General features: G+C 43.2%; 1 protein-coding gene across 4 annotated transcripts in view; it reads right to left on the bottom strand.

The window, feature by feature from the left end:
• Window positions 1-13600: 13600 nt before the first annotated feature.
• ERICH1 (glutamate rich 1) overlaps window positions 13601-18700 on the bottom strand; it is a 94681-nt gene continuing 89581 nt past the window's right edge. For all 4 annotated transcript variants that reach the window (XM_073000795.2, XM_073000797.2, XM_073000792.2 and 1 more), the window contains one exon: window positions 13601-14104. In XM_073000795.2, the coding sequence (XP_072856896.2) occupies window positions 14031-14104 (74 nt within the window). In that variant the 3' untranslated portion in view covers window positions 13601-14030. The remainder of the gene's footprint in view (window positions 14105-18700) is intronic.

Genomic DNA, 18700 nt, shown 5'->3' with positions numbered 1-18700 from the left:
AGAATTCAAAGTGATGGTTTCAACCTATAAAGCCCTAAATGGCTTGGGGCCCAAGCTGTCTCAATGACTGCATCTCCCTTTGTGAGCCTGCTTGAGTGTTAAGATCATCAAGAGAGAGGTCTTCCTCTGGGTCCCGCCACCTTCACAGTTGTGTTAGGTGGGGACACAGGAGACGGCCTTCTCTGCTGTTACTCTTAGACTCTAGATCTGCCCCCCCCCCATCTTTGCTGTCCTTGGACAAGCAGGTGAAAACCTTTCTCTTCAGGCAAGCTTCCTCTGAATGAATGAAGTTTCCGAGTGAGTAAAATAGATTTCTGGACCTTACTGCATGGAATGTAACCTGGCGTCACTTATGTTTTATGGTTTTGTATTCATTGATCCTTTTAAGTATCGCATACTCATTGTAGGGTAAGTGACGTGGTGGCGCTTCAGGTTAAACCACAAAAGCCTCTGTGCTGCAAGGTCAGAAGACTTGCAGTCGTAAGATCGAATCCACGCGTCGGAGTGGGCCCCCATCGCTTGTCCCAGCTCCCGCCAACCTAGCAGTTCGAAAGCATGCAAAATGCAAAATGTGAGTAAATAGGTACCACCACGGTGGGAAGGTAACGGCATTCCTGTCTAGTCACGGTGGCCATGTGACCACGGAAGATTGTCTTTCGACAAACACTGGCTCAATGGGTTGGAAACGGAGATGAGCACCGCCCCCTAGAGTCGGACACAACTGGACAAATTGTGAAGGGGAACCTTTACCTATACTCAAATATTTAAAATAAAATAAAATATAATCTGCCATATGTTGGCAAATATCATTCTGCTATATGTTCCAGCACTGAGAAACCATATGCAGGTCCTGACATGGGCTAAGCACATTTGCTGTGTGTGTATGTGCCATGCTTCCTGGGGCAATGAGATGACTGTCCTGCTCAGAATGTAGGGCAGCTCTGTGGACATTACATTTATTGCACAGCTTTTGGACTGTATATGAATTGGTCTCCTTCCAGGGACAATAAGCAAAGTACCGGTAAGCCAAATACGGAGTATGTTGGCCTTACCCTGGAGGTTTGTAATGATGTGATGCACCCCAACTCAATCAGAACAATGCTCTAATTCTTATGCTGGCTTTCTAGAAGAAATATTTCTAACTCTGAAATATTATATTTTAAATTACTTTTTTCCCATTTAAGCACAACGTTGGGGGATGGGGAGGAGAAACTAGATGATCATAAAATAACATTTTGTATGTCTCTTTGTTTAGCAAAAGGAATTGCTGTTTTTTACACGATTACTTAATTACATGTAGATATAACTAATGGACGTAAATACGCTCCCAGGTAAATATGTATAAAATTGCAAGCTAAGGTATAAACCCCACTAAGCACAGTGACTTCTGAGTAACATTTTTGGGGTTTCTACCTGGGATTGTATCAGATTTGACTTTTCTTCTCTGTTTCTGTGTTGTTCCAACACAAACCAAAGAAATGAACATGTGAGTACCAAACATTTGCAACTGCAACAATTAACTGAGAGAAGGGTTGCATTTTCTGACAGAATTGCAAGGTTGCCAATATTTTTGGCCATGACTGTATATATATGTGTCACACTAAGATTCAGGAGACGTGAGTTCAAATCCCCATTTGCCCATGGAAGCTCATGGCCAAGTGGGGATTTGAACTCACGTCTCCTGAATCTTAGTGTGACGCACTACCAAATTAGCTCCTTGCCAGAAACTAACATCCAGGAAATCACAGTTATTTGCGTAAACTGGTGTGTGTCAAATGGAAGTGCAGAATAAAGTATGGTGATGTCAATCAACCCCTTATGATAGTCTAAACAAGGATTTAATTTAATTTTCATCAGTGCCTTGATTGGTTCTTGCACTGAGAGTGCTTTCCTCCATTGCTTCTCCTTCAGCCATCTTGCACTGCCACTTGCATCCCCATAACACTATCCCTCTTCTTTTTTCCTTCCCTGCTCACCCAAGCCTTGCTTTTTTTAAAAAACCATCCAGTTAGTAATTTTTATTCTCCACAGTGTTTTCAATTCCTTCTAGTCTAGAAGCACCAACTTTGATTAGTGAACAAGTTTATTTAATGTTACAGGTAATTTATAAAGCTATCAGACAATATTGACTTCAGTTGGCTCTCTCTCTTTGTTTTGAAAGCTTGTTTGGTTTTGTCAGGAGTCTGTAGCAAGCAAAATTTGAACGATTGAAGGTGTTGTCTGGACCAACATGTTTTTCACTTCAGCATTTGTCTTGGGAATGCCATACAATATTAGCTACTTCCCTTTTTAAAGCAAAATTTCTAGACCAATATGCAGATCGGCCTTCATTTGTTTGGATTTAGCCATATGGCTTTCGGCTGTACAAATGCAAAGTGTGCAAGAGAGAAAGTATACAAAAAAAATGCATATTTTGAGGGAAATGTATACGATTTAAACACAGATCTTTGTCTGGTTTCAAAAATTGCCTATAGTATAGGACAGAATAGACAATAGACTGGGATAGAAGTGGACCTGAACGTAGCCCTTTTTATCCTCCCCATTGTATTCTCAATCAGTGAACATGGAAGACGTAGATAAGGCCAAGAGTTCATTCAAGTTGATTCTTTCCTATTATTTCCCAAATCCCCCAGTCAGTAGGTCTGCCAAGCTCTGACTGTGTCTTGGGTTTTAAAACAGGGTCCCAGACTAAATTAAAGCTAAGTCTTCAGCTCAGAGTTCTGGCAGTATCTTTTGCCTTTTGTCTCAAGGTTTGGTACGCAGAGCATGGAAGTTCTGTTTCAAATTTCTCTGTAACACTCTCACACTAGAAATGTAGGTGCACAGTGGCACAGCAGTCTCTCACGGTTTAATAAACATGTGCCCCTCACTGTGGTAAGAACCATGCCGGGGCTCTGAGCATTACTTTCAGCGAGCAAGGAGATGTCCCTAGGGTGGCTTTTCTTTTCCTTCCCAGTGCAGCATTGCCTTTCAACCTTATTTCTCAAATTCACTGCCACCAGTTTCCTAGAATATGTACTGTAATTTCATTACTTAATCACAAATTAATTGCTTGGGTGTAAAACCCTTGCATTTTTCACATGCTCTATAGAATCAGTTTCCTCAGGTAACAGGAAACGAGGGCTTGGCTTACTGGACTAGTTTAACCAATATAGTTCTGGAAGACTAGATCTGAGACACCAGGAATCCATTCTTTTTTTAAAAAAGCTTTATTATCAAAGGGATAAAAATCATTTAAGTTCCAAAAATTACATTCCAGGGTTTTTAAGCCAGGCATAAAATCAGTCCACACACAACTATAGGCTAAGAAATGCCGGTATTCTGCTAACTAAGGTTCTAACAGGCAAGATTCTCTTCTCACGAGGTGCTATGTTTACGTGTGAGAGAGAAGAGTCGGCTCCATCCATTTTGGCCACAGCTGCCCTCTCTCTCTCTCTCTCTCTCTTCTAGAGTGGCACTCATCTCCTGCATTCCTCCTACATCTCTCTCCTTCTCCCAGAATCCAATTCCCTCTCCCAGCTGCTTACTTAAACCGTTTCAGCTGTGGGAGTTCGCCCCTCACTTCTGCATAGAAACAGGCACACTTCAAAGAAGAGCTTTCGTTGTTTACCAGAAAAGCTGCCCTCAGGGTGTGAAGCAGAGGGCTTCTCCTATCCAAGCTTCAAGGCAGTCCCTGTCCTTTGATATGGCATTTCCTGTGACATCTTTATGTAACTTTAACACTTTTATGGCTCAGCATGTCTTTGGCGCCCTCTCAGAGGGTGCACCTTCACACTCACACCCATTGTTTGCTTTATCATTAGTCCACACCTCTGTGACATTTGACCAATGCCACTTCATATGTCCTATTGTTGTGGTGCAAAATAAGCCAGTTACTGAGTAATGAAGCTCATAGGGCTGAACAGCAGATTGCTTGAGCAAAGGTAGGACCTAACCCTTTGGACCACGGTTAAACCTCCTGAGGATGATGCTGAGAATCTACATATTAGTCCAGGGACTAATCAACAGAACAAGATTTTATTTGGGCTTCACATATATTTGAGTGTTTATTTCCAGTGCCCCATGAAGTTACTTTTTTGGACTATGGCTTCTAGTGTTCCCCTACCGGCGTAGATATATGACTGTGGCAAACCTAGGGTTTCTTTTGATCTTTGACCCCAATGGAGTGTGAATATGGTGCAGTGGGTACCATGTTGAGGAACGTGTTCATATATCTCTTCAACTATGAAACTTTGCCTGTCACAATGACCGCCTCCTTCCATATGACCCTACCCGGCCATTAAGATCTAGCCAGGGGGCCCTTTTGAAAGAGCCCTCGCTCAAGGAAGTAAGAGGGATGGCTTGTAGACAAAGGGCCTTCTCGGCAGTTGCCCCCAGACTATGGAACGCCCACCTGACTGAAATTCGTCTGGTTCCAGAAGGCTTTTAATTGAAATAACATTAACTGTGGGTCTTGATGATGGCAATTTTAATTGTATTTTAATCGTATTTTAATCATTTTTTTTTATTATTATTATTATTATTATTATTATTATTATTATTATTATTATTATTATTATTATTATTATTATTATTATTATTATTATTATTATTATTATTATTATTATTATTATTATTTATTTATTTATTTATTTATTTATTTATTTATTTATTTATTTATTTATTTATTTATTATTTATTATTTTTATTTATTTATTTAATTATTTAATTATTTATTTATTTATTTATTTATTTATTTATTTACTGGCCAGGTATGTAAACCATACCCGGAATTTAATATGGCTGCCGGCCACACTTAAAAACACTACACACGGCCACACTTAAAAACACTACACACACACACACACCATAAACAGTGAATACACAAGACAATAAGAGCAAATTTCTACAAAAAACCAATTGCCTCAACTCCCAGTTGCGTCAGATAGTTACAAATTCAACAATTTGATGGCACAGGGAAAAAAGCTATAATCATTTTATATTTTATTGTATTGAATTTTAATTGTTGTAAGCCGCCCAGAGACCTTTGGGTAGAGTGGGCGGCATATAAATGAAATAAAATAAAATAAATAAATTTATTCCACATGCTTGTTGTGAAGTGAAAAAGAGTGTTGTGGACCGCTGAGGGGAAAGGTGGCAGAGAAACAGAACAGAAAAGTTCAAAATGTTCTAGGAGGTAGTAGGGCATCTACTCCACCCCCACCCATACATGAGTTCTAGAAAAAGATAATCCTCAAAAGATGATTTGCTCAGCCTCCAAAGATCTCCAGTGAGGAAGAGCTGTCACCCCACTAGCCAACAGCTTACTGCAAAGAATATCTTGTAGTGTTTAACCAAAACCTATACTGTTAACGTAAGCCCATTAGAAAATTTATGCCCCTCAATTTAAATCCTGATTTCTAAGTAGGAAAGGAAGTCTTTATTCTCTTGTCTTATTGTGGTTCTGTTCTGGTACCAGTATGGATGAAGCTCTGAGCGCATACACCTTTACATCTGATTCTCGATTTTTTTTCCCTTGCCATGTTTCCAAACCATACAAAAATGGGATGATAAAGACTAAGGATACAGAACCTACTGGATTGTGTTTTTGTTCTCACACAGAATGTGAGGAAGTTGGGCAGGGTGATGGGCAGTGCTGGCAGGCATGGTCTTACTCCTCCCTCATTAGTCCAGCTTTGAGAAAGAGTGACTTGATCCTTGGGGTCCTTTCCAGCCACACAGTTCTGTGATTCTATAGCTAAGTACCATTTATATGCAAAGGGCTAATATTTATCTTATTTATTACAGATGGGTTGTCCCTATTGATTTAAAAACAAAACATGCAAAAATTATTCAAGATTATAATGTGCTATGCATTTGTATACAAGGTTCTTGGGGGGGGGGGGCTCTTCCAGCCAAGCTAGTGTTTGTGCACTCCTGTGGTGTGTTAGTGGGGAACTCTATCCAAGAACGGCACTGTTGCCAGATAGCTCCCTCAACTCTACAAATGTTATTGTATGATGTAGAGAAGAACTGCTAAACTGAGCAAATCATGCTTGGAGGTTTCCTGGTGAAACCTTTTTCTGCCCTGGTCTATAGAGTGGTTCCATACGCTACTCAGATAAGGATGAGCATCCTGAGATAGATGCCAAACCTTCCTCTGGTTCCAACATAATCCATATTCCAACTGTTGAAAAGCAATCCTGTCTTTTCGGTCCACCTGAAAACTGCTGTCCCAGGATCACAATGTTCCTCAACAAGCTGCTGTACTACTCTGTGTAAACTGCCCTGGGATTTCACAATGTTCAGGAGTTCACTAAATATATCTTCTATGACAGTGATGGTGATGAACCTTTTTGAGCCTGAGTGCCCAAACTGCAACACAAAATCAGCTTATTTATTCCAAAGTGCCAATACTGCAATTAAAACCCGAATGCCGATGTTTTATTTAAGAAAAAACAACTGCTCCTCCACTGAAAGGGTTAAATGTTTGTTTGTTTGTTTTTTCTTCCTATGAGCGGTATTAAAATATATATATACTTACTGGTCCTCCAATCCCACAAAAGTTCCTTTTGGTACAAATTCTGGAAGATAACTTTTTGGAGCACCAGCCTAGAATCCTGTCAGAAGGACAATATGGGGAGATTTAACAATCAGAAGGATTGGTGACATTTATAGGCCACTAATTAAAAATATTTTTAAAAATCATGCAAAATGCAAGCCTTTGTGGGTGAATCACATGATCAGAGGGACTGTTGACATCACCTTCAGGACTCAGCCAATCCCAACGGTGCTGTTGCTGCTGCCATGGGAACCCAACCCCTTTTCTCCTGGGTCTTTGTGACCTCACAGGGGCCCCACCTCTCTGCTGGCAGATAAAAGGGGCTTGCTAGGCAGGGCAGGAGACCAGAAGGGAGGCCAGTGGCCAGAGGACAGTCTGGCAGAGGGAGTGGCTACAGGGGACCCAGCCCTTCTGCCCAAGGCAAGTTCTCGCACGAAAGCAGAGGAACTTGTTAAGTGGGCTAGCAAGTAAACAGCTCAAGGCTGGCAGAGATCCGTGGCTTGAAGCTGGCTGATGTCGGCGATGGACCCGGGGGAAGTCGGTGGACATTGGCAGACAAAAGCTGGTGGAATCTCCCTGCAGAAGCTGGCGGAGGCTTCAAGGCAGAGGCTGGCAGATGAAGCCGGGGGACGTTAGCCTCCTGAAACCAGCTTGGGGAATCTTGGTGGATATTAGTGTGTGGAAGACCAGAAGTGTGTGTGAATGGCTAGTGGAGTGAAGGTGCGTGTGTGTCGGGGAAGTAGCTGATTTGTGCCTGTGTGTGTATCAATGTGTGTGTGACTGGGGCGGCTGGCATTCCGTGGGGATGTCGCTGGGGCGTGTGTGTGACCCAAGCATTCGGGAGCTGGCGGAGGCTGGGTAGAGAAGTGGAATGGAAGAGGTGAACAGGTGGGATGCTGGCAGGTGGAAATTCAGGATGAAGTTGCCAGAACATTGGGTGGTGGATACGCCTGGGTTGTCGCCGGTTGATGGCAGTGGACAAGCTTGCCCCCCTTAGTTGTTTTCTTCTCTTTCTCTTGCAAGATCCGAAGCTTCCTCTTCCCCAGGGGGAAGCGAGGGACCAGAAGGCAGGCGTCTTGCTGGAGCTGAACCAGGCCATTGTCTTCGCTGAGGATACCCGTTTAGCTTCTTTTCCAAAACCAGTAAAAGAATTTTTCCGGAATGGTTTTGAAGTATCTTGTTTGTCAGGGGCTGACACAGGATTATCTTCCCCATCCCCTCATTATATCTGGGGCCCAATGCCTGGGGTGGGTCTTTGTCAAGTCATGGTGTGGGGCCTTGTGATGTCACAGGAATTGGGAACATAATATTTCTCCATGCATGTGTGAGGGAGTGAGCTAGGCATTGTGGGTTCCCTGTCTGAGCTCCTAAGCAAGTATATTATGTGTCATGTTGGACAGACACAGGAAGCCAGTGAGCACTGGTGCCATTCGGAGAGGGTTGGAGTTGGGTACCCAAACACTATGGCCACCACCCTTAAGAATAAGGGAGAAACGCTCCTTCCCTTCCACTACTGCTCCTCACATTTGTTTGCCTGGCCTGGAGATTCAGGAGAGCCCAACCATTTCCTGGCACAGCAGCTCATTCTCTGAGACCTGGCAAGCCTCATATTCGTCATCAACACCATGAGCACTCCATGGACAGCTCCTTGCAGAGTACAAGTGGGGAGCAAATATGCCACTTCAAAGAAGCTTACAGTCCAACCTCTCACAAAAGTGCCACAACTGAGGAAATGGAGATGGGCAATGATTTGGAGATGAGCATACATTAAAATTCATGAGGATCCATGCCATTGATAAATGGCAAAAATACACTGGTACTGCAAAATCTGCTGCTTGAGGGCAGTGGCTGCCTCTATTCCCTATTCCTATAAGCCTGTTTGGAGGACTGCTCCCCTTCTTAAGCCTCTCTCTTTTTCCTAATGATTGTCACTCCTTTGCTTGGGTCTGTTGGTTGAGTGTCTAATGTTTCATTCTTGGATTTATGCCTCCTTCCTCTGGCTTTTGGGGAGAAGAGTAAGTAAATTTCTCAATTTTTTCCTTCTAACTGAATCCACACTACAAAGTTACACCATTTGCCTCACAACACATTCTTGTTTTCACTTCTTGGCAGCCTACTGTTCAATTGCTATTTTGTTCTTCTTAACCAACAGAACTCCATTTTCTGAAGCTAGCTGCCCCAAGTACACGTTGTCTAGAGGGGCGGGGTAATTAGTCTAATAATAAATAAAACAAAACAAAATAAATAATCTCCTCACTCCTCCTGCTTTAATACCTCACGTGGAAACACCCCTGACTTTGCTAAACAATTCTGGTTATTTATCCTTGCTTGGCTGGATTTCAGGGCAGCTTTGCGAGTCAGACAACAGCCATGGCAGCAAGGAGATGTCTATCTCTGCCTAAATGCTGTCACCCTGTTGACTTGAGTTCTGGAAGGCTTATTCCACACACAAATTTAGAGACATTTGTCCAAAGTGAGCATGATAACGTAGCATTTGCGGCCAAGAAGAATGGCTTTGCTTACCAGTGTTCTCAAATATTTCTTGGACAGAATGATTACTTTTCTGTCATACGGTACTCATCCTAAAGATGAATAATACAAGCTTTGCATGAAAAAAACTCTTCGCTTGAAAGGAAGGAAGGAAAGAAGGAAGGAAGGAAGAGTCATGTTCTTTATCTTCTAAGGGACTCGTATCTTTAAATTTGGGCACAGCTGCACAGGGTCTCCCATTTATGCATATAAGGACTTTAGAATAATTTGCCATCATAATCAGCACCCTTTGAGTCAGTGGCAGGACAGTAAAATATATACTATATAGCACAGCTTCCTTTTCTGTTCATTGCCCATTATGTGTCTTAACATATTTTCAGTTTGTCTAATGAAACACAGTAAGTCACACACACCCTGTATCTGTGGGAGATCAGTTTCCAAGCCCCCTGTGGATGTTGAAAAAAGTGGATTATAGCCAACGCTATTTTAATAGTGAGCACTATACATAGCATGATCTCCGGCTCCCTCTAGCGGCCAGTTTTGGTAACTTCATCTTCAGATATATTTTTTTCTAGGACTTTTCTTTTAATATTTTCAGACCGTGGATAAGTAAATCAGTGGATACTAATTCTGTGGATAAGGGGTTCCTACTGTGTTCCCTTTGTCTGAAGTTTATTATTGGAGTTTGTGTGAAAGTTGTGATATACGAAAAAGACAAGTGAAAAGCGCTGAGTGATACTATAGGAAACAGGGATTTTCTTCTAATATTTTGTGAGATCCCAGATTCCTGTATTTCTTCTTCTAGTTAAGGTTAATCTCTGGGAGAGTTTGCAAATCTGTGTCCAGGCTGTACCACTGGCATCTTCAGCTAGGGACTCATGTATGAGTAAGTGCTCCCCTTTAGACATAAATTCTGAAATAAATAAATAAATAAATAAATAAATAAATAAATAAATAAATAAATAAATAAATAAATAAACAAACAAACAAACAAACAAACATAAAATAAAAATACAATAAAATAAATAATAAAAAATTAAATAACTGAATGCTGGAGAGTAGAGTTCTATAGATTTTCCCTCAGTGTACTAGTTTTATGTGGAAGAAATTCTTTTGAGCAACAGCGTACCCAGTCGACTTAGGCTGCAGTCAGACAGCGCTTTGTCATGTGGTTTGGGCTGGTTTGAGGATGGGCTGATTTCCTCCTTTTTCTAGAGACCACAATGTGAGGGGAAACGTGAAACCTGCCCCTTTTTGAGTCATTGTCAGGGACTCCTGCTGGGTTTTGTTTTGGTGCATGAAGAATGCTCCACTTTGGTTTGGTTCCAGCACGTGGGATCATTGGGATAAAATCAAAGCCAATTGCTGACCTGCTTCACAACGCAGGATCAAACCAACTAATGCTAAAATGAAACCTACCTTCTGATCTCCCTGCAGAGAGGGAAACAGAAGAAGATGTGACTTAAAAGAAAGGCTCTTGCAATCCAGTGCAGAATTGGTTGCTCTGCAAGCCAGTTCAGCGCTATGCCACTTGGCGTGGCCATTTTGGGGCTTCTGGCGGCCATTTTGGACCCACCGAACAGCTGATCGGCGGGTCGCAAAGCGAAGGTTGGTAAGCGAACCGCTTACCGACCTTCGCTATGCGAGTGCATCCTTAGGCACAAATTAACCACCTTCTAGAAACCTGCATCACAGTTCTGTCCGAAAACTTTACCATATCAAAGCAACCCCTCTTATTAATCAACCAGGTTATTAGTTTTTTTGCCCTAACTATGAGACAAGTACCAATCCATGACAAAATGCTACAATGCATGTACGGTGTATGTGTGTGCGTTGGGGATGTTTATTAGTTTAATTAGTTTCCCTTCTATACTCCCCTGTTAGTGTTATAACTTTCTGGGAGGTTCACAACATGCACTAAATCATCCAATTAAAAATATATAATGAATACAATAAAAACACAATAAACCATGTCACTAGATAAAACAATGAACCGCCCTTTAAGCAGAAATACACAAATCAGAACCCATTAGAGCAGGCTTGTCCAACCTGCGGCCCAGGTCAGCTCATAATGCGGCCCAGTGCAATTTTTTATTTTTAAAGAAATTCCAAAGTTTCAAGTTATACTGCCGGCGCTTGCGGCCAGAATGTGGCCGGGGCATGTCACAACAGTAGAGGGGGAGAGAGGGAAAGAAGGAAGGAGTGGGAGGGGAGGGGACAGGGGAGCTGCGTGACTGCATTGCACCATCTCCGTCAATAGGCGGACCCCCTCCCGGCCCCATAAAGCCGCCGGAGTCAAAGCTGGCAGCCTCTGTTGTCTGAGATCACAGCTGCTGGTAAGTGCGCTTGGAGCGGGGCTGCAGAGGACAGCTAGGGCTGCCCCCCATGCGGCCCAAACCAAATGTATGTGCGGCCCAAACCAATTTTTCATCTTCTAATGTGGCCCAGGGAAGGTGAAAGGTTGGACACCCCTGCATTAGAGCCTCTCAGGACAATATTAACACCAGTAGAAGACCGCTTCATAGACTTCCATCTTGATTCACTTCCTAAAAACAGAGAAGGATGGCGCCTGACAAACCTCAGTGAGAAGCGTATTCCAGAGGGAAGGGGCCATGACTGAGAAAGCTCGATTCCCAATGTTGGCTTTTTTTGTTATTGTTGTTGTTCTTTGTCCTTGTCAGGGCCACAGCTGGGCAATTAACTGAAGTTGATAATAGGCACTCATGACTATAAGCAGATATTTGTCCCTTTGTATAGAAAGATAGGTCTAAGAGTTCTCCAAGCTGTGAACACCATCCTTCAGGGGGAGCGTAACCCCATCAAAGCCAGTTAAATATCCATCCCAACAGTAGGAGCTTCATCTTATCTTGATTCAGTTTCCGTTCATTACTCTTGGGGCAGAGTGTGTAAGAAAATTTAAGCATGGCTTAAATTAAAACTAAAACTTATGCAGCAGATGAAATGGTCCAGTAAGGAACCTACAGAGCAGATTAGTTTCAAGTCTCCCTCAGACGACCACCCCTTATTTGTTAGGTTGCCTCAACTGGTGCTTACTGCCTCAATCATTCATTCATTCATAGACTCCAGTGATGCAAAATAATAAAATGTTCTGTTTACTTACAGCTCTTCAGTTATAAAAACAAAGTAAAATGTTTACTTGTTACATCATTGAGCTTAACAGGTTAACTAGCTTCAATAGTGACTAACAGGTTACATAGCTGACAGAACACTTCGCTCTAACTGTCCACTTCTGACAGACTCCATTACTAACACTGACAGACCTCTGACAGAGAAAAGGTGGGGGGAAAGTATCTGAAGTAGAGAGGGAACTATTGGGTGCTCCTGAGTTGACTGACGGCAAACTCAGTCCAGAAAGGTCCCTCCTCCCAGCCAAAACCTCTCAAAGGCATCATATGCAGGTTGCAATATTCCAACAATTGGCCCTCGTCCGGTCCATTGTTGCTGCTAGGCAGCACTCAAGGATCTGCACAGCACCACCTGCAAGTGAAGAGAAGGAGAGAGAGAGAGAGAGAGAGAGAGAGAGAGACAGCTGCCAGTGGCCACAAACTCCAGTCTCCATATGACTTCTCTCCGTAGCTTCATATAGATACTAATGAGCACTGGACATCCTTCTTGGCCCTTGCAATGGAGGCCCCAAGGAAGGGGTGGACAACATCTCCCCAAGCTGTACCACCTGGGATCGGCCCTTGAGGAAGGCCTGGACCATGGGAAAAATGGAGACCCCCCAAATCCCAACCTTGGATGGAAGAATACCGCTGTCAATGATCTCGAACATTGCAGAAAGATCCCGGAGGACACTCCCTCTCTGCTTTCCTCAGGAAATTGTCTTACAGTGTGACCAGCACTGTTTCAGTCCCTTGGCAAGCCTATCCGCTTCCTCCAGGAACACCTACTTGAACCTGTGAGTGTTGGGGGCAGAACACACACACATACCACTCAAAAAAAAAAAAAAAAAAAAAGGAAGCAAACATAGGCGTGCCTATTCTCACTTAGATCTTACTCCATGCACAGAATTCATTCACCTAGTTTTTGAGCAGTGAAAAGTTACAAGAAAGTCAAAAGATTGCCAGGTTCCTGCATGTAACAGAGTGCTATATTTGACATGGAAAGATTTCTGAGGGTTTTTTTTTTTTTTTGAAGCGGGCATATGTACCAAACACTACTTGTATTAATATTTTGGATACATCTATCGATATCTTTAGTTAGCTCTCACTTCCATAATGTCAAGAAGACGCTTTGGCAGGTGCGTGTTCTCATGTCAAGACAAGAAAAGCCATGCCTGTTACATAATTCACTTGCACGTAATACTCATGCACGGGACAAAGTTGCTCCCCACCCCCACCCCATTCTCTCTGCTGACACTGAGTGAAGAGCAGATGGTAGAATCCTGTAATCAAAAAACAATGACACAAGTGGCTAACTGTTCGTCTTGAATAGAAGGATCAAAATCTTTCCACTACGTAGCAGTTGAGCCTGGTAGAAATGGAGTGTAGTATAATACAAGGTGAAAGTTACACATCCTGTTATAAAAGAAATGAACGCATCAGCTTAAATGCATCTTCTCTTTAATTTTTTTGTATAAAAATATAGACTTTGTCAAAATATAAACAATAAAAACACTATTAGAAAGCTAATGTTCACTTAGCTTTGCCCAAAAAATATAATAGTGATAATGATGAGTCTTCCCACAAACTCTTCTCCCCCCCCGTGAATCCAGAAGCAATATAAACTAAATAGGGGTTCACATTAAAGGGGTAACAAGTGCTTACATGTTCCTCTTTTCATCTAGCACAAGGTGAAATGAAACCATTTCCAACACTGAACATTCACTTTTTGCTACAGTAGATAGAAAAGAACAATCGTGTCTGAGCTGAAGTTGCAGTTTGCAGAAGTGAGTGGCATCTCTGAACGTTCTCGGATTCATTTTGGAGTCATGTATGAGGTTGTAACTCTGTGCAGATGGACCTGTGCTTTCAGCTTATTTCCTGTCCTTTCCGGGAAGGATGTCTGTAACCCAGTAAAGAAACAGAGAAGAGATTGCCTTGGCGTGGTCTGCAAGAAAGAAAGAAATCCTCCATAAGAAATTAATATGATTGTTTTGAGAAAACAAGTTCCTTATCATAACACTGAAAATGGACAGGTTAGCCATCTGTAATTGTAGTTCTTCGAGTGGACCTCTGTGATTCACACCCTGGGGTGATTCGCGCCTGTGTGGAGCCTCAATGGAAGATTCTAGAGCTTCTGCGGTAGCAATAAACACATTAGAATATACCCATCCCCACCTGTATAAGTACCTTAGTGCCAAGCGTCCTCTTTCAGTTGTGTCAACTGCCGCTTAATAGTAAGCAAACAATGGTGTGACAGAGGGGAGGACGGGCGGGATGTGTGAATCACAGAGGTCCACTCAAAGAACTACAATTACAAGTGGGCAACATGTTGTTGTTCTTCATGACATCTGTGAATCACACCCTGGGTGACTAATAAGCTGTCTTACCCAGAGGCAGGGTGTCACACCAAGGTAGAGGCTAGAACAGCACATCGAAATGCCTCATCAGACTTCTGCCAGAGGGCAAGTCTATAATGATGGATAAACGTGGACAGCTGTGCCCAAGTGGCAGAGGTGCAGTTGTCCGGAAGAGGTACGCCATGGAGAAAGGCTGTAGAGGCTGCCACTGCCCTGGTGGATTGAGGGTGAACCACTCTAGGGGTTGGTCGTCAAGCAAGTTGATAAGCCAAATGAATGGTAGAGGTGACCCATCTGGAGATAGATTGGGAAGTCACCTGATGGCCTTTTGTAGGTAGCTGATGGCTTATGAAGAGACGAGATGACTGTCTAAAAGGTTGGGTATGTTGGAGATAAAAAGCAAGAGCTCTTCTGACATCCAACGTATGGAGTATTTTTTCTTGGTTTGAAGAAGGTGACAGAAAAAATGAAGGAAGGACAATCGGCTGGGCAAGATGAAATTGAGAGACAATTTTTGGGAGGAAGGAAATGTCTATGAATAACTTCACATCGGGGGGAAAATGTAGATAAGGGTAGTCAGAGCGTAAAGCTGCCAATTCACTAGCGCGTCAAGCTGAGGTGATGGCTACGAGAAATGCTGTTTTTAAAGGTGAGAAGTCTTGAGTCAATTGTAGCTAATGGCTCAAAAGGAGCCTCGGTAAGCTGTTTCAAAACAAGAGTTAGTGACCATTGTGGGGAGCGAGGTTGAGTATCTGGGTAGATATGAGAGAGCCCTTTCAGAAAAAGTTCTGTTGTTGGATGTTTGAAGAAGTTTGCTGCTGGAGAATTTGGAGGTTGTTATAATATTATTGCCGAAAGGCAGACTCTCAAGGATGAGATGGAGAGGCCCTTGGATGTGAGATGTAGGAAGAAGCGGAGAACAGTGGAAGTGATGGATTGATGGAGGATGATAAGGAAGATTTGGTAAAGGATTGAAATTTCTTCCATTTGTACAGGTAGGCTTTCCTTGTGGTTGATTTTTTGGCATGATGAAGAACATTCATTAATGAGGGAGAATCCTCCACACTGCCAGGTGCAGGACAGGTAAGTCCAGGTGTAGGACTTGGGAATTGTTCTGTGTGAGAAGGTGTGGCAGGTGGGGGAGATGGTGGATGTCTGATGAGAGACTGTGGAGAACTGGGAACCAAGTTTGTCCTGGCCATCAAGGGGCTATAACAATGGCATTGGTTTTGTCTTGTTGTAGACAGACAAGAACTTTGTGGAGGAGAGGGAGGTAAGAGTCTTGGGCTAACGGCTGACAAAAGCATCTCCCTGGGAATGTTTTCCTATTCCTGCTTGGGAGCAATATAGTTGGTATTTCCAATTCGCTCAGGAGGCAAAGAGATCGAGAGTCGGTGTGCCCCATTTCCAGCATAGTTGATGGAATACTGATTCATCTAGTTCCCACTTGTAAGCTTGGGCATCTGTATGGCTGAGCAAGTCTGTTAGGTCATTGTCTTGGCCAGCAATGTGTAAGGCTGTGAGACAGATGTGATGTTGCAGACACCATTCCCAGAGGTCGACCGCTAGGTAGAGGAGACCTGGGGAGTGGGTGCCTCCTTGCTTTAGGATGTAGTACATCGCCGTGGTGTTGTCTGTGGCGATCTGTACCATTTTTCCTACAAGAAGGTTTCTGAAAGCCTTGCAGGCCTTTATGACAGCTAGTAGCTCCAACTTGTTTATGTGGAGCAGTTTTTCTCTGTGAGACCATTTGCTGTGGACTGTGAGGGATTTACAATGAGCTCCCCAGCCAGTGCGACTGGCATCAGTAGTGACCTGTATTCATGGGCAAGGTTGCTGGAACAGTCACCCAACAGAAAGGTTGGTATGGGAATGCTACCATTGAAGTTGAGAGGCCACTTCTGGAGTGACTCTTAGGAGAGTGTGGGGAGAGTCTGTCAGTGGATCGAATAGGGCCAGAAACCAGGATTGGAGAGATCTCATTTTGAGACGCACATGCTGTACAACTGACGTAATAGAGGCCATGGTACTTAGAACTCGTTGCACCATTAAGACAGGTATCAAGGCATGCCAGGTGAAGCCACGAAGTAAGGTGAAGAGATTCTGTCTCTTTTTTGTAGGGAGGAACACACGAGCTCATGTGAAGTCTATGAGCACACTTATGTAATGTATAGTCCTTGTAGGTTTTAATTTTGATTTATGTTCATTGATAGTTAGACCGAGATCGCAAAAAAGGGTGAGAGTGAAACGGGTGTCTCGTTGAGCTTTGTGACGGGCATGTGCTACAAGGAGCCAGTCGTCAATATATGGAAAGACGAGAATGTTTTGAAGTCTGAGGTAGGTGGCTACCGGCACCATGCACTTGGTGAATACACTCAGAGCTGTTGCAAGGCCGAATGGGAATCTTTTGAATTGGTATGCTTGTGATTCAAGTTGGAAATGAAGGAATTTTCTGTGTGCGGGATGTATTGCAATATGAAATTAAGCATGTCTTAGGTCTATGATGGTGAAACAGTCATTTTTTCGAAGTAAGGGAAGAACTGGTTCTAGAGTAACCATGCGGAATTTTGTGGTGATGATGTAGTTGTTTAATAATCTTAAATCTAGAATAGGGTGAAGTCCCCCATATTTCTTGGGGACGGTGAAACAGTGAGAGAAAAACCCGGTGTTTTTTTGATAGATAGGTTGTATGGCATCATTGAGAAGTAAATTCATTATTTCTTCTTGCAGGGCTTGTGACAAAGGAGTAACAATGTGTGTTGTTGGAGGAAGTTCAAAGAAATGGATGCAGTAGCCATTTTTGATGATGGAGAGTACCGAGGAATCGGTGGTGATGGATTCCCATCCAGGCAAGTGTTTCCAGAGGGCAGGGTTGGTGGGGTGGGTGGCGATCTCGGTCAGAGGAACATCAAAAATGGTGTTTGGGTTTCCAGTCATTCTGCCTAGTGGCAGCCTGCTGCCAGGTTTTGGCTCTTTGGTTTTTGAAGTATGGATTGTAAGAGGTTTGTCGTGGAGGGTCTTGTTGGAATCTCTGGTACAAGTTATAGGGTTGTTTCCATTGATTTTGCTGAGGATGTTGCTGATAGGAAGGGTAAACTCCCCAACGTCTGGCTGCTGAACATTTCTTTTGTACGTTTTCTAGTATATCGGCAGTTTCCACATGAAAAAGACCTGCTCCATCGAAGGCGAGGTCTTTGACACGTACCTGAGCATCTTCGGCTAAGCCTGCCATTCTGAGCCAGGAAAAATGGCATAGGGCCATGGACTTGGCTGCAGCGTCTATGGTGTCGTGGGCAGAAAGCATCTGTTTAGCAACTGAGAGACCTTCTTGTTGGAAGGTTTGAGCTAGTATCTTTTTATCCTCTGGGACGGATTCAATAATGGTGGACATGTTGTCTCAGAGGAAGTGTTGGTAAGCTCCCATGGCTCCTTGACAATTAGCGACTCGCATGGTGAAGTCTCCGGAAGAGTAAAGCCATCTACCCATGGAGTCTATTCGCCGGCTGTCTTTATTTGGTGGTATGAGAGATTGTCAGTGTTGAGATCTCGACTGATAGGTTTCGACAAATATAGAATTTGGAGCTGGTTGTTTTTGGAGGAAAATGGCTCCTGGGTCATGGATTCTATAGAGGTTATCAATCCACTTAGACATGGTATGGGAGGAAGCTGGTTTTGTCCTCTCCATAGTACTAAGGAGAGATGGCAACTCGATATGTGTACTGGAGTGGTTGCATTTTTAGAGATCGGATCATATAGATGATTGGCTGGTTCTGTTGATGGTTGGTGGATTTGCAGATCAAGGGATTTAGCCATGCAAATTATAAGTTGGGCATAGGTCCGGAAATCTTCTGCTGGTGACAATATCCGACTCTGGAGAGGTAAGTAATACCGATGGAGTTTGCGGCCGAGATCCAGGTTCAGAGCCATCAAGGCCACGTCTGGAGTCGACGGACTGTCTATCAACTTCCATGTCGAGAGGCTGAGTTCCGTGGTATTGCTGGTTATGAGTCAGAAAAGATGGAGGCAGCATGTCCATGGACATCTGTCAATGCTGAGGATTGTTGACATCGAAAGACGGTGGTTGAGCATCAACAGACCTTGACTGGTAGGGATAGACCTTGGTGTTGAGCTTGGATTTACCGGAGGACAGGAACTGTGTTGATGTAACAGAATGGAGCGTGTGT

This window comes from Pogona vitticeps, chromosome 1 (genome assembly GCF_051106095.1).
Source record: "Pogona vitticeps strain Pit_001003342236 chromosome 1, PviZW2.1, whole genome shotgun sequence".
Taxonomy (NCBI): Eukaryota; Metazoa; Chordata; class Lepidosauria; order Squamata; family Agamidae; genus Pogona; species Pogona vitticeps.
This window is presented reverse-complemented; position numbering and strand designations above follow the sequence as displayed.